At 41.5% G+C, this 17,019-nt stretch overlaps 1 protein-coding gene across 2 annotated transcripts; it reads left to right on the forward strand.

The window, feature by feature from the left end:
* The first annotated feature begins 5,755 nt into the window (after nucleotides 1-5,755).
* On the forward strand, nucleotides 5,756-16,773 carry C1QL2 (complement C1q like 2). Of its 2 annotated transcripts, none has more exons than XM_070736973.1 (2): nucleotides 5,756-6,568; nucleotides 15,557-16,773. In XM_070736973.1, the coding sequence occupies exons 1-2, from the start codon at nucleotides 5,879-5,881 to the stop codon at nucleotides 15,734-15,736; spliced, it is 870 nt and encodes a 289-aa protein (XP_070593074.1). In that variant the 5' UTR covers nucleotides 5,756-5,878; the 3' UTR covers nucleotides 15,737-16,773. The 2 variants fall into 2 exon arrangements, with proteins under 2 accessions (XP_070593074.1, XP_070593066.1); XM_070736965.1 differs by lacking the exon at nucleotides 15,557-16,773 and adding an exon at nucleotides 11,542-11,584 and having other exon boundaries at nucleotides 5,806-6,568.
* Nucleotides 16,774-17,019: the final 246 nt, after the last annotated feature.

The following is a 17,019-nucleotide window of genomic DNA, read 5'->3' on the forward strand; positions in this document are numbered from 1 at the left end:
ATGCTATGACTAGTGAAGAAATGACTTAATGCAGCCATTGGATCACAATACAACATTGCTATATACATTTGGAAATGACAAGTGATTCAGCCGCAAAATTATCAGATATCTTTTTACCATTTGAACTGATTTGTGTTGATGGTAGAGTTAATCAATGAACAGGTATATCTGACTGAAGATTTCCAGTTCTTGGACAAACAGGGAACTATGAAACTTCATTATCAACTAGGAGATTCAAAGACTTTGGTGCTTCTTAATGCTACTCTTAATTTAAAATTCTGTTTTGATTTTTTAAAGGCATGAAGCCTGACAAATCTTAAATGCAGGTGTCAGGCCGAAGCCATTTTAATTGGGGTCTTTGGCCAGCTACAATAGTCTTGTAACTATGTGTGAAGCTGGGAGGGGGAATTGCATGAGATCAGTATGTATGTAGCCATAACAAATTATTTCTAGATAGTCAAGGTCATCTTTTGTCTTTGCACTCCTGCACATGCATTGAAGAAGATGGGTGGATTCTGCTAAGTTGGCAGATGGAGATCTGTCAGTGTGATGGACTTGGGGGACTGGGAACAAGGGCTTGAACTTTCAACTGGGTTCAACTGACTTCAGATTCGGGTTTCTCTCAGATGTGTCAACATGGGTATGCTAATAAATTGGAACTTTGAGGAACACTTCGTCTTGGACTCTGATTTAATTTTGGATGTTATTTGGAACACCGACAGCAGTTAAGTTGTTTGCTGTCAGGATTCCAAACAGCATCCAAAATTAATCCATCAATCCATCGATTCAGCTATCTATTTATCTATCTTTTATGTACTATCTTTATCTCTGTCTATGTCTATGTCTATTTCTCTCTCTCTCTCTCTTTATCTATGTATCTATGTATCTATCCATCTATGTATCTATCCATCTATGTACCTATCCATTTATGTATCTATCCATCTATGTATCTATCTATGTATCTATGTATGTATCTATGTATCTATCTATGTATCTATCTATGTATCTATCTATGTATCTATCTATCTATGTATCTATGTATGTATCTATGTATCTATGTACATACATATCTATCTATCTATCTATCTATCTATCTATCTATCTATCTATCTATCTATCTATCTATCTATCTATCTATCTATCTATCTATCCCATTTATGTGCTATCATTATCTCTGTCTCTCTGTGTCTGTCTGTCTGTCTATCTGTCTATCATCTATCTGTCTGTCTCTATCCTATCCTATCCTATCCCATCCCAACCAACCCATCTCCCTTACTCTATGGTGTACAATAAGATATTAAAACATAAAAACATTATCTAAAAGTTAAAACTTACAAGAATGATTAAAAGAATATTAAAAATTAATGAAAAGGTGGAGGGAGATCTTTTGGGGTACCTTTCTCTGGCTGCCTGTTGATTAGTAACATAAAGCTGTATTCTTACCATATCAGGTAAGCTTCGTCTTCAACTCGAGGCTGTTAGTACTATGGAAATCACCACTTCCCAAATGTTTCTTCCCTTGTGAAAGAGGCTTGAAACTTTCGCTTGCATTTGTCTGTATAGAATAATGGGAGGTCACTAAGAAGGCTACCACTGGGCTCTCCTTGAAGTCCCTTTGAATCTCCTGTCCATATTTTTCCCAACTGGGAAAATGTTACAGCCAAGAGTTCCCTCGTTCTGGAGACAGTAAAGCCAGGGAGACTACATTCTTGGAGAGAGGCGTATGCAATGACAGATGAGACATTTATATTCAGTCCTTCATATTGTAGGGAAAATACCCAGGAGAATTCGCAAGGCACTGGTTATGATTGAATATACAAAGGAGCAAAGCCGAGAGAGAAAAAAAATGCTGGTGTTTGCTCATCATTGCCTGGTTGTGCCTTGTCATGCCTAGTCAGTTTCTGCGAATCAGGGTCACTTCACTCAATAGGTTCCTCTGCTCTTGGAATATTAAATATGTTATATTTACAGACAAAGCCAACCCTCCCCCCCATATATATAATGCTAACCTAGTGAAATGGGATAAGATATTAACACAATAAAAAGAGAGAAGTTTAATAACGGAGATGAAAGGCTAACAAACTTTTCAGGTGAAAGTTAACAAACTGGTGTTTTCCAAATTTAGGCTCAGCATTTCCTAACATCTGTCACAACTGGACATTTGGCAGGACATTGACTTTTCCAAGGTCCAAGCTTGTCTATTCTTGGAATCTCAGCAGGGTCAATCTTGGCTAGTTCTTGGCTGCTGTAGGTTGTCTCCGATGGACTTGTATCCGTTCCAGGTATGTTATAATTCCTATATAAAATTACCCACTGTTTTTTTTTTAATTCTTCCTGCCCATCCCTCCACTTCTCGAATCAGGTTTTCTTAGATAGTAAGCCAAAAGCAGGGACTGACTTTATGATTTTACAAGTTATTCTGGGCACCTTCCCCGTGAAAGAGCTATCTACATAAAATAAAACGAAGAACTTGAATAATTTAACTATTAAATCATTAAGTTCCTGTATTTCCAAGCGATAGGACATTCCCGATCCCGTATCCATATGGTTCTGCTTCCTGTTGGAAAACTAGTAAATTCCCAAGGATCAGATATAAAGTTTTCTTCAAGAGAATGGAAGATGTCATGGGTTCTTATGTGATACTATGCATAGAATTTTGTTTGTATATATCCCACCTTTATGATTATTAGAAGCAACTCAAGGCAGCAAACATACTCAATACACCTCCTCCTATTTTCCCCAAAACTTTTAAATTTAAATTTAAATTTAAAGTAATGCATTTAGAGGAATGGAATGAAATAGAATGGAATATTCTTTACTGGACAAATGTGATTGGGCACACAAGATGCACAAGCTCTCAGTGTACATACAAGCAACACAGGGATAAATCATAAATCATAAATAAAGCTAAAATTAAAGCTGGAGGACACATGACACTTATTTGCTCTGAAATACAATTGCCTGAATGGATGCATGCAACTACATGGAGAAACATGCTATGAGACCATTTCTTCTTCACATGATAATTTTAGGACAGCAACAAGAGGCTCTTTGCCCCTGTGAAGTTACCACTTCAGAGCCGGAATCCCAGAGCATAGTTTTACACACCTCGGATCTAAACTGTTTCATCCAGGTAGAGAAGCCAAGGGTTCGTAACCGGACCTTTAGGATACGGATGTCCAAGAGCAGTTGCTGTCATTGCATTGCATTTTTAAGTTGAACTGCTGCTGCTGCTGCTGCTGCTGCAGCAGCTGTAAAAAAAATATGCTGCAAAATGAAATTGCCTGCTGCTGATTAATCACATATGGGAGGAGGGAAGCAATGATACAGAGCAAATAAATTTAATCCCCCAAAGCAACAAGGGGTGGAGGAATGAACAGGGACATACCCTTGTTCCTTCAGCATTAAGCTTCTCCGCCATCAGAGGATCCTTATTATTTGCTTCTCCTGGTATTGGTAATCCATCCACCCACCCATTTATCTCTAGCCATCATCTCTATCATTCTATCTATCTATCTATCTATCTATCTATCTATCTATCTATCTATCTATCTATCTATCTATCTATCTATCTATCTACCTACCTACCTACCTATCATATACCCATCATCTATTCATCTATCTATCTATCTGTCTGTCTGTCTGTCTGTCTGTCTGTCTGTCTATCATATATCTGTCCTCTTTTTCTCTCTCATATATATCCATCATCTGTCTGTCTGTCTGTCTGTCTACTTACCTACCTACCTACCTACCTACCTACCTACCTACCTATCTTCAGATTCCCAAAGAGCTGCATGCTTCTCACTTGTGGCACAAAGTTGGCTTTTGCATAGACTTCAGCCATGCCACAACAAAACCACGCTGGTCCTTGTTGCTCTGCTGAGGGGGTGGCCCGCTAAACATGCGAAGAGTCGGCCATTAGTTATTCCAGCGGTGTATGGAGAGAAAGATTTGGCTAAGGAGCTCCCTAAACTCTCTTGCTTCCCGGGTGTCAGAGGCACTGCAGTCCTGGTAAGTCCTGAAATTGTTTAGGCGCTCGGTTTTTTTTTTTTTTTAAACTGGGTGGGATTTTACGCAATTTTTCCCCACAGACGCCTGCCGCAATGGATTCGGAGCGGCTTCACTACAGGTAAAAGCCGTGTGGGGATTACAAGCGGTATTCCTCGTTAGGCTTCTACGGGGTTTGGGGCGGCGGCGGGGGTGGTGGAGGAGAATTAATCAATTTCTGGGCTCGGCGCAACGCCCCCTGCTTCAGACCGACCACAACCGGCCGTGTTTTGCGCAACAGGCGAGGTCCAAACACGCCAGTTCAGATGGGGCTAGCCGGAAACAAGCTCCGTCGAAGTCGGTAGAGCGAAGAAGAGGCGTCGCGCGGGCACAAAAACGGACAGGTTGGGAATCTCCTCAGCCCAGCCAGCCGCCACCCACAACGGCCCTACCGCGCCCAGCAAACGGGCCTCGAGAGCCGGGAGAGGCGTTCGGAGAAATGCTACCTTAGGACGATGCGCTCTTCGCAAGTCCCGCCCGTCTACCTGGCGCCCGGAGAAAGAGGGAGCGAGCGGGAGAGCGCCGGGAAGAGAGCGAACCGGTTGAGGCGAGGCAAGTTAGGCGGGGAGTGGGAGGGTAGGTAGCTGAATAGAGAAAGAGATGGGGCAAAAAAAGCCCAAAGTTCTCCGAGTGGCTAAAAGGAAGGTAGGGAGCAGCCGTCCCCACAAGCAGCCCTGGTGAGGGAAGGCTGACGGGGGTGAGCGTCTCTGCCCTCCATTCCCGCCCCATGGGACTCCCTGAGGAGCTGGAGTCGTGCCCCCCCCCCGCGAAGGGCGGGCTCTGACAGGAGGCCGCGAAGTGGGGGGAGTGGGGAGAGAAAGAGGCGGGAAAAGCCCGTCAGCCGCGCGAATGAGCGTCTCGCCGTCGGTCAAGGGAGGACACCGCTTCTCTGGGGGAACTTCTGGGGGATCCCGGAGGGAACACGGCGGAGCGCCAAGCGAGGCGGGAGGAGGCAAGGGGGGGGGGGGAGAAACGTTTTCGGTTGGCTCTTCGTCGAAGCTGAGGAGAGCAGGGTGCGTGTGGAGGGGGGAAGTCGGGGGACGCGATGTTGTGGCTGCCGTGCAAAGCAGCGGACGCGGGAGGAGAGGGGGGAGGCTAAAAAGACCCGGCCGAGCTGGAGCGTCGCTGTGCCGCTTTGCCTGACAGTCCGCTGGAGCGCGGAGCGCAGAGCGCTTGGATCCGGAGCCGGTCGGGGAGCGCCTGTGTGAGTTGCGAAGAAGAGGGTGAAGGGGGGCGGGGGCGGCATAGAGGGAGCTAGTTTGGGCTCGGCTGCTTTTCTGTCAATCCCTCCTGGCTGTCCTCTCCTCATTCCTTCCTCCTTATTTTTATTTATTATTTGGATTTAAATTACAGTATTTGGACTTCATTAGCTGACTGAGCCTTCCATCCTTCCAAGATAGGTAAAATGAGGATCCAGATTGTTGGGGGCAATAGAATAGAATTCTTTATTGGCCAAATGTGATTGGACACAAGTAATTTGTCTTGGTGCATATGCTCTCAGTGTACATAAAAGAAAGATACATTTGTCAAGAATCATGTGGCACAACATTTAACGATTGTCATAGGGGTCAAATAAGCAATGAAGAAACAATCGATATCCTGATTCTGCAAACAGCTTAGAGAGGGCTGTAAAAGCACCACGAAGTTTTCTTTGACCCTCTTTTTTTTCTCTGCCTCTCTCTCTCTCTCCCTTCCTCCACCCCCGCAGGCAGAATCGCCGTCCAAAGAAGTCACCATTCCCTCGCCTGACAAGGAAGACCTGTTGGCGTTCGTGGGCCGGTTCTGGCAGAGGAAGAAGCGTCTGGTGGCCGCCGTGGGCCTCGCCCTGGCCATGGGCCTCATCCTGCTCATCGCCATTCCCATCCTGCTCCAGGCGCCCTCCGCCGCCCGCGCTCACTACGAGATGATGGGCACCTGCCGCATGATCTGCGAGCCTTACAGCGCCGGCGGCGTGGCGGCGGCTGGGCCCTCGGGCCGTCCCGGGAGCACCGCCGCTCTGGAGGCCCTGCAGGAGCTGAGCGCCCACCCGCCGTCTCCCCTGCCGCCTTTCTTCCCGGGACCCAAGGGCGATCCTGGACGGCCGGGCAAACCGGGGCCTAGGGGGCCTCCTGGGGAACCGGGGCCTCCAGGCCCGAGGGGTCCTCCTGGAGAGAGAGGGGATTCTGGGAAACCGGGACTTCCGGGCCTCTCGATGTCCCGAATCGGACCGCCCGGAGCAGACACTACGGTCGGAGTAGTGAGTGGCAGTAGCAGCCCGCCGCCTGGAGGCGAGGTCACCGGCGCCCTCAGCGCCGTCTTCAGCGGCCCCAGGATCGCCTTCTACGTGGGCCTCAAGAGCCCTCACGAGGGCTACGAAGTGCTCAAGTTCGACGACGTGGTGACCAACCTGGGCAACCATTACGAGCCCAGCACGGGGAAGTTCACCTGCCAGGTGCGCGGCATCTACTTCTTCACCTACCACATCCTCATGCGCGGCGGGGACGGCACCAGCATGTGGGCGGACCTCTGCAAGAATGGCCAGGTGGGTGCGACCCGAGGCAGACCTGTTGGGCTGGGGCGAGGCTCCGGGGGGTGGGTGGGTGGGTTACCACGTGCTTAAGGGAGGCAGGTGAGGACAGATCCTCTAGCACAGGGTTTTCCAACCTTGGCAACTTTAAGACTTTTGGACTTCAACTCCCAGAATACTTTGCTGGCTGAGGAACTCTGGGACTTGAAGTCCACAAGTCTTAAAGTTGCCAAGGTTAGAGACCCCCTTGCTCTAATCCTGAACCTCGGATACTTATTGGGCGGGAAAGGAGTGAGGTGGAAATTCAGCCAGTGAAAATATAAAACCCATTTCGGAGCTTCTTGGTACACAGCAGAGTAGAACTTGTTTTCTCATCTTCCATTCCAAAACTTTTTTTATAAAAATCAATACTTGAAAAGCCAGCTTTCATCTTGTGAAAAGGCTTTTTGAGAACTCTTGGTCTAAATGGGATCTCTACGGGATTCTAAAAGTAGAAAATCCGCCCATTGTTGATGGGGGGGGGGATTTTTGACTCAAGTGGGCTTTCCAAATCACCAATGAACTAGAAAATGAACCCAGACCTTAAGTGTTCACAATGTTGCTCCCCATAATTTGAAGAGTAAGGCAATGAAACGGAGAGACCAACTTTCTTTTTCTCGTTTATCCTTCTGAACTACAGGTGGCTTTATTTACAGGTAGCCCCCCCAGTCTTGCAGTTTTATCCACCCAAATGCCTTTTTAAAGTACTGTGTACTCTCCTCTCCCATTTTAAACTGAGCATGATCTTTTGCTAAAAAGATACACACACACACACACACACACACACACACAGACCAAAGCATCTTTTCTTATACTGTATGTTAAAGCTGATAGCAGCTCACTGAATTTGTACAGCTTTGCCTCCAGTGAACTGACATGTACAACAAGGACCATTATCTACGTGACTAAAGAACGACTGGAGTTCCAGTACTCAGGAATTTTGGATAGTCTTGTGACAGTCCACACTAGGTAATCCCAGGTTAGAAATAAAATAAAAATAAACTTTGAAATTCTCTTTTAGTAATTGCTAAGTTTCCCTCTCCACATATTGTCTTTTTTCTCGAGGGGAAAGAAAGGGGGAATGTTTGTTAGGGTGTACTTATGTGTTAAATGTCACATGTAGTTAGATTTTCAGGAAATCATTTTTACTGTCTCTGTCTGTATGCAGCTGTTCTTCCTTCAGGTGTATAATTTAGTCCCTTCTTCCTGTTCTAAATGTCATCTTTGAAGGCCAAATTTCCTTTCTTATCTTTAAATGTCAGGATCTCCTTCCAATGGGATAGGGGATGTTACCTGGTAGGACAATTTCAATTCAAGGAAAGCAAGTGCTTGACTTACTACTATTCGGGAACTGCCTTCCAAAATGGGATCAGAGATACTTTATTTTAGAAAGATGGGTGTGTGTGTGTGGGGGGGGGGGGGAGGAAGGATTGTACTACTAGTGGCTTTCTTATTTCATCAAGATTTGGACTAGGAAAGATTTGAAGTTTCTTTCAACATTATACCATTGATATACAGTACCCTACCTACCTACCTACATATTTTATAATGGCATTATAAGTAACATCTATCTTTCTTTCTACCTCTGCCATTTAGATTTGTGAAATTTAGAGAAAAAGGTTGTTTTCTGTTTTCCACCTACCTGAGGCACAAACACAACCCTGGCAAACATCTTTTATCCCCCTGAAGTATTCTGCAGTCACCGCCTTCCTCTTGTCTGTAGCCCATGATGAATTAGGCTTAACCAAATCAATGATGAAGTACTCTTTCCCCATTGCAAAGATTGTCCAAGTATAGGATCAAGCTATGCAAAATCTGTAAGGCTTTGTCACAGTTTACCTTTGTCACAGTTTACCTTGGAGAGAAGTCAGAAACATTAATAGAGGATAGGAACTGACAATAGAAATCCTGAAGGTGATGTAATTTCTGCAGCTTCAAGACTGAATGGATGGAAAACAGTTGAACTCATCAGTGAAAAAAATCATTGAGGTTCTTTCCCAGAGACCTTTGCTCATTAAAATAGAATAGAATAACATAGTTGGAAGGGACCTTGGAGGTCTTCTAGTCCAACCACCTGCTTAGGTAGGAAATCCTACCTCACTTCAGGCAGATCTTCTTAAAAACTTCCAGTGTTGGAGCTTTCACAACTTCTGGAGGCAAGCTGATCAATTGTTCGAACAGTCAGGAAATTTCTCCTTAGTTCTAAGTTATCTCGCTCTTTATTTAGTTTCTACCCATTGCTTCTTGTTCTACCCTCAGGTACTTCAGGGAATAGTTTGATTCTCTCTCTTCTTTGTGGCAACCCCTGAGATATTGGAACACAGCTATCACATCTCCCCTAGTCCTTCTTTTCATTAAACTAGATATACCTCATTCCTGCAACCTGCTCGTTCAGATCTTACCTCTAAGTTAGGGATGGAGGCATATGTACATTAGGGAAGGGAAGAATCCTTTAGCAGAGAATCTTTTCTCTGGCACTTAAGACTTAGGGATGTTTGATCAATTAATGTTTATGTTTTAATATCCACCACATGTATGCAATAACAAGCAACAGAGCAGGATTGTGGGAAGTGGGAATTGGAAGGGAGATGAGATATTCCGTGATGCCACCTGAGATACCAATTTTTTATTTAATAGGCAGTTATACCGGTATATCTAGTTCAGCAAAGTATGGAGCAGATGTTACACTTGCTCCCCACCCCCCATATAGCCATTCATTAATCAGGGATATACAGTATTTTATTCTAGTAGTAACATTTAGGAGTAAAATAATAATGTAAACATAGTAATATTTATGACTCCTGAAAAGATGACTAAGGTTATAAGGAGGTCTACGTCATGTTCCTAGTTGTGAGAAAAAAAAATCACAACTTGGGATGTTGGCAAACCCTATTTGTTTAATATTCTGCCTTTTCTCTTCTAATTCAAGGCAACTTCTAGTACACAGGGTTTCTCCATTTTACTTCCATTATAGCAACCTCTGAGAATGCCAAATTGAAAGAGAGAGAGAGAGAGAGAGAGAGAGAGAGAGAGAGAGAGAGAGGAGAGAGAGAGAGAGAGAGGAGAGAGAGGAGAGAGAGATGGATGGCTCATTTACTACTATTTGTAGAGCAGTGCAGGTGAATAATGTGTGAAGACAGGCTGATGCTATGGCTTTTATTTTGAATAATAATTACAACTGAAGATACAAACTGAAAAACTAAAAGAATAAAAAGAAAAAATGGAAAGTGCAGAAAAAAGAAAAATAGAATTAAAAGAAAAAAGTAAGAATATATAGAGAAGAAAAACAAAAGAAATATCTAAAGAAACCATTCCCCCTTCATCACAGTATAAACAAATTTAACAACTTACCATCTTCTCTTAAAATAACATAAATGATCTCTTCTCCAATATCTCATGTCTTAGCTATAAAGAAACCCTTATAGCCTTTTTGTTCAGTTCTGATGTCAGAAAAAGACTATTGGTACCAGAGAGACCAACATATCTATTTTTACTTTGATCAAATAAACCAATTTTAATTCCTTCCCTTTTACTTTTAATGAACATAATATTTAATCACTTCAAGTAATATCCTTGAATTTAATTTTTTCTTTATACATCTCATAAAATTATTGAAATATTTAACAAGTCTTTTTGGTATGGAAAAGTTATCCTTTTGGTTTGTTGTTTGTATATCTCTCTACTATGACATCAGTCCATTTCATTTGCTTATCCTGTGTAGAATCTTTTCATATATTTCTTGGAAGTCTAATCCACTTTCAAAACTACTTCTCCCACACCATCTTCCATTATAATATATCTATAGTTGCTGACACTCTTAAAATGAAATTTTTGGTCCATTGTTCACAAATGTGCTCCAATGTTAAATTACTTTGTTTTTCTAGGCTTTAGTAAATCAAATTTAAGTGTTCTTTTCCTTTAAATATACCATAATCCCCAGTTCTAATCTTCAATGTGTATTCTTTTTTTTGTCGTTAAAATTCAAAACAACAGCATTTTCCCACGGGAAGGATTGTTATATTTAACTTCAAAAGAAATTCTTCCAAATCCATCTGGATCCTTAGTCAGTCCTTAACTTTCCAAAATCAAAGTTTTAATTACATTGTTGCTGTTTATTTTTTTAAAAAAGTCTTTAAACTTGCCTTTAAAGCTTTTGCTAAGGACTGAAAGAAATTCACCTAGTGTTATAAAAACTTCTTGTTACAAAGATTCTTAATATCTGAAAAATTAATAAGCAATTTCCAAAAGTGATTAGAAAGGAAATACGTAACCCAGGGTCCACTAAATCTCTGACCACAATTTTGGTGGAGATGGTGTTCTCTTGTCTCCAAGAGCTCTAAGACCATCTGTCACAATAAAAGAATAAGAGAGTTGGAAGAGACCTTGGAGGTCTTCTAGTTTAACACTTGCTCAAGCAGGAATTCCTATACCATTTCAGACAAATACTTGTCCAATATGTTCTTCAAAACCCACATCTTCTGTCCCACAATGTCTTAATGAGCAATAACTGTCTGTACAATTGTGAATGATCCAAGTCATCTTCTTGTTTGAACAGGAATTTCAAAGAGCTTGGAGTCCTTGCTGGTTCTTCAATAATGAGTTTTCAGCTCCATTTTTAAAGTTCACCATTTCTTCCCCAGAAGTCCTTTTAGAAAAGGCCCCATATATTTTTCCAATAAGTTGAAATGTTATTTATTTGCTTATTTATTAAATACAAATGTTTCATACTGCTTTGGTTAAACAAAAATACACCTAGATATAAAAGTATCTAAATAAATGTAACCCTTTATCACATGATGCAACTAAGTAAACCTGTGCTCTCTACATTACATAGCCACTAGCCAAATTAGATGGAACCACTATTACCAATTATTAGAATTTTAAGCTTACTTCTCTTTTTCTTCTGTGATAGAAATTCTAAATTTGACTTTATCAAGCTCTAATTGCAGATGATGATGATGACGATGATATCCTGGAGTTCATAATTCAAGGGCAGGCTTTGCTTTAATGAGTTTTCTATCCTGAATCCAATTTTTTTGGACTCCAGAATAGAACTGAAGGAAAGAAAGCATGGACCTGGTAGGAAGAGGAAGACATCCACTTATTATTGTGTATGGAGGGTATGCTATAGACTGAAAAGGAAGTAATTACTTTCTCTCCATGCCAGAGAAACTGTCAGTTCAATTGAAAGCCTGAGATCACCCAGTATCTTCTTTTTTCCTACCAAGAATTCATTTCGGAGAACATTTTTAATTTTAGAGTTTTTGTGGGTTTAAAAATTAATTTCTGGATTTGTGTGTTGATGGCCACAAGCTTTGTAATGTGATTATAGTGAAATCAGGGTGAGTACAGATATCAATAAGTATTAACCATCATGCCTATATAGTATACAGTGTTCCCTCGCTTTTCACGGGGGATGCGTTCCTAGACCGCCCGCGAAAGCTGAATTTCCGCGAAGTAGAGATGCGGAAGTAAATGCACTATTTTTGGCTATGAAGCCACAAGCCATCCCTTAACACTTTAAACCCCTAAATTGCAATTTCCCATTCCCTTAGCAACCATTTAGATTATTACTCACCATGTTTCTTTATTAAAGTTTATTTTTTAAAAATATTTATTAAAGGTAGACGAAAGTTTGGTGATGATATATGACATCATTGGGCAGGAAAAACCGTGGTATAGGGGGGAAAACCGCAATATTTTTTAATTAATACTTTTGAAAAACCGTGGTATAGACTTTTCGCGAAGTTCGAACCCGCGAAAATCGAGGGAACACTGTAGATAGTATGAGAGCAATATACCTCTTCACTCTAGTTGCTAAGGTTATGAACAAAGAATAAAAAAATAGTTGCCCATGGCCACTGTCTTCTCATTTTGTATAGTATTATATCCTGGATTATTATTTGTAAGATTTTGATATGGAGTGTGTTTGATTTTATGTGTGTATTGTGTGTATGTATGCACAGATTAGACACACAGAATGCACACACATTTTACAAGTGTGTACGCATGTTTCTTTGACCCCAAAATGGAAAAATATCATCATCTTGTTTTTTAACCCACAAATTCTTTCAGTATAGAGGATGAGGAAAAAAAGATATTCCCACCATTTTCAGCCATGTCCTAGACCTGTAGTTTATTCTACACCTGTAGTTTATTTTATGACTTTACCTGTTTTGGTGACAGGTTCCCACAAATTCTTTTCCAGAACCATGGAAAGCTCCCAAAAGCCCAGGGGGGACAGGGTAGGGAGTATGTGCAGATTGTGATGTAACCAATAAATGAAATTCATTCTCAAAATCTCAGGCTCACATTTGTGCATACCCTGCTTGTGAACTGCCTAGAGACAAAGGGAAAATTCCTGCTGTATTCATCTAATAAATTATATGGCAACTTGAAAGCTTGTTGTTTCTGACCATAGTTTAGCAGACAGTAATTAGTAGAGTCAGTTTGGGATAGTGGTTATAGGCATTAGGATAGAAACTTGGTGACTGAATGTTGTAGCCCTATGAAGATGGTAGGAACTTCCAAAAAATGTCAAAACAACAACAACATAGACCTGTCCAGGCAGTTGCTGGAAACCAAGGCACATATTTTCCCTTCTGTCTCTCTCTCTCCTCCCCACCTCTCCCACAAACAGAGTGTTTGGTAACAAAGAGTCTTATATGGATGTGATTAGCCCCTACAGAATTGGGACTCCTCTGGAGATTGTTATATGAATCCATTCAGATACTTGCTATGACATTTTTATGATAGCTTCTTTTAGCATTAGGAAGACTAAATTAGATTAGGTTTTGCAGGATGATGGAAATTAGGGGTGCAAGTTGCATTAATTTTGTGTGAGGAAAGAGAATTCATCACACAATGGCTTGAGCCATTGATCAGTTATGGTGGGCGGGTGCTTATGTGCACTCAGGGTGGTGTAGAGAATGAAATTTGGAGGACTGAAAAGTAATGATGAAGCTGGTTATAAAGGAAGGAGGAGAATAAAAGGCACAAGAGAGAAGATGAAGAAAAAGCAATTGGATGTGGTGTCCAACAATTGATTACATGCACAATTAAGCTGGATATAGAAAAGGCTAAAAAAATAAGAGTTTTCACCTTATTACTGCTACAATGGTATTGGATTTTTGGATAATTGCAAAAGAAATGTTAACAGTTTAAACTAAAGAAGCAAAAGGCTAATTAAGGAATTGCCCTGGAATTAGCAAGACAAAGCAAAGGACATCTGTCTTCAACTTTGCTCAGAGGAATGAAAGCTACAACTAATTTGTAGGTAGAGGTACAAAAAAGTGGGGTATCACCTTTTACATTATTATGATTTCTCATAAATAGGATGATTGGATAAAGCAGCAAGAAAACTTTAAAATAAACCTTCCATAATACCTCTTCAAAGTAAGTCATATTTAATTAGAAAATGAACTGAATGGATTGAAAATATGAGGGAAGGAAGGAAAAAAATCAAAAGAAAAAGAGGAGTGCCAGATTAACGGAGAGATAAAATTGAGAAAGCGAATGGAAAATCCAAAGATTAGTAGATAGAAATGATGTTGCTGAAAGAGGAGAAGCAGACAGATGTGAAAGGGTATTTAAAAAGCTTGCTTGGGTAAGTAGGTGAGAAAAAAAAAGGCTTGGAGAAATTAGAGAAACTCTTGTCATTGAAGACTTTTAACAAAGAGCCAGGATGGGTTGCAAAAAGGACAGATGAAAAAAATACTTCCCTGAGAAGAGGTTAAACTGTGTGTCTTCTACTGTCATATTTGGTGTTCTTTTTCAGAAGGCTGATTAAGAGGGGAAAAAAAGAATATGTATGCATGATGGAGATGATCGTTAATAGGAATGAACAAGGAGCAAAACCTAAGAAACAGTTGGCTGGAAGACAAAAAAAGGAGTCAAAGGAGGGGGGAGGGAGGCTGTGATGGAAATGAAATAGATGTGAGCAGGAGATAAAGGTAGAGATTAATATCAAGGGAGGATCAGAATAAAGCAATCTGATTCAAACGGGTAACTCTGGAATTTTATCTTCCTTATCAACTTAGGAACCATTTTTTGGTGTGTGTGTGTGTTTTGTTCAAACATTTTAGGCTTTCTTTGAGCATCCTTTAAATTTGACATTAAATGCTAGGACATATCACTGGCATCTGGAGAAAAGAACCCCCTGGGCTTACTTTAACAGGACTTGCATATAAGGAATGTTATCCCGATGGCATCTCTAGGAGCCCATGGCAAGAAAAACATGCCATCGATTCCTAGAGCATTTCCAATACATAAAATATTACACTCCTTATCACTCACCAGGCTTAAATCTAGGAAACCAACTTGGAATAATATATCACAATCTTACAATCTAAATGAAGAAATGCTGACTAATATGCTTTCATACTCCCACACCATTCGAAGGTGTTCTTCCCAAAGTGCATTACAAATGTCTATGGAGATTTTCAGTCATCCAAGTCATGGTTGTCCCAAAGGTGTTTTTTCAAGAGGCTTCTTGGATGAGATGCAAAACATCTTCAAAGAAAAACAAGGAAGTCCAGTTGCCACTTGGAAAAGCACCTTTGGGTGATTAAGATGGGTGACTTTCAATAACACAACCAAATAGATCATGCAAATCCACCAAAACCATTTCCAGGATTGCAGTCACCCCAAAAAACATGGAGCCACCTGTATAGAATCAGGCAAAACTCTTTAAGTGGGGAATGGCTGAGAGCCCACAATGCAAACATGATGCACTGGAACAAACTACAATACATGTACCAGTAGTTCAAGAATGTTCAGGTATCAAATCATAAAATCTATCCCATTGCAATTCTATGGTGTTACAGTGATTTTATTATGGTTTTATTATAAATACAAATCCTGGTGGCAGGGAAAAGAGGGCGCAAGCTGTGCAATGATGGTTTGGGGGATTTACAGGACAGAGATCTGATCCCCTCTTCCTTCTTGGCATGATGTGCTTTGCAGGTGCGTGCCAGCGCCATTGCTCAGGATGCGGACCAGAATTATGACTACGCCAGCAACAGTGTAGTGCTCCACCTGGACTCGGGAGACGAAGTCTACGTCAAACTGGATGGAGGCAAAGCCCACGGAGGCAACAACAATAAATACAGCACTTTCTCTGGCTTTCTTTTGTATCCTGATTGACAGCCAAGCATCCAAGCTGTGGTCCATTGCCTTGTCCCCACCATGCCTTCTCTTGGGGGTCTGCTCTTCAGGTCATGTCACATTGCAAGCTGTATTGTACCTTGATTGCCATTTGAAAGAGAGACAGTGACATCCTTCTAGCCACTGGTGTGTGTTTCTCTGTGTTCTGTTGCTCACTGAAAGAGATGAAGGGAATCGGTCAGAAAGGATTCATAGGGTAATCGGCACCATGGGACATAGATTAAAAACCTGTGCATAGAATCCCACAGTGGTGAGAAGGGCAGTCTAGCATCAACAAAACCCTGCTCAGAAGCACCTTTCTCATTCAGTCATAAAAATGTATAACCCCCTTTTAAGTGAGTAGCCTTGCTTTAAAATCAGTGCTGGGATTCAACAATATCTGATTTTTGCTGATGGGTTAATTGTAAAAATTGTACCGCACAGAAACCGGAGTGTCTGGGCCATCAGCATGTCACAAGGTTTCAGATGTAGCTCTCCAAATTCACAAGAAGCCTGACATTACTCCCAGAGTAAAGATTTTAGTGATGAAGCCTCCGTGCTTGGTAGCAAATGCTTTGCTATCAGGTTATAAGCCCTTCTCTGATTAAACAAATGGCTCAGAAGCTATTGACCCCCTTTAATCACCGCGTATTACAGTCATCTGCTTGAAACCAATCTAGCACACTGGGTAGGTTTGAAAGAATCCAAGGCAAAAATTACGATAGGCAAAGTAAAAAAAAAAGAGGGGGTGAATCCTTGCACTTTATTATTTTTCTTTATTACTTGGAGAATAGGAGAGAATTCCCGTTTCTAGACTGCTTTGTATATAGGGAATGTGAGCATAATCACTTTGGTTTTATATATGTATGAACATGTATATATGTATATGTATATGTTTATATATTATTTATATCATCCACCCATGTGCAATGCAAATCTTGTGTGGGTGATGATGTTAACAAAGTTTAATCTTCTGTCTCTATGTGAATGAAAGAAAAGAAAAAGGAAATCTCATATTAAATTATCTTTTTTGAGAAGGGTTTTCTGCTGTGTTCCTATAGTGGGGGTGTAGAAGGGAAAGATGAACAGCTGGGAGAAGGAGAATGAGGCTTCCTTAATTTTCTATAGCAAGGGTCCCCAACACGTGGGCCCTGGAGTGGCACCATCCGCTGCATGGCAGAAATGAGCCCATGCAAACAAGCAAAACTCTCTCCACTGGGTTCAGGCAGCGCATGAAACGATATCCCCTCTGGTCCACGGAAACACCTCTCTCCACAGAACCA

This window comes from Erythrolamprus reginae, chromosome 1, assembly GCF_031021105.1.
Source record: "Erythrolamprus reginae isolate rEryReg1 chromosome 1, rEryReg1.hap1, whole genome shotgun sequence".
Lineage (NCBI taxonomy): Eukaryota > Metazoa > Chordata > Lepidosauria > Squamata > Dipsadidae > Erythrolamprus > Erythrolamprus reginae.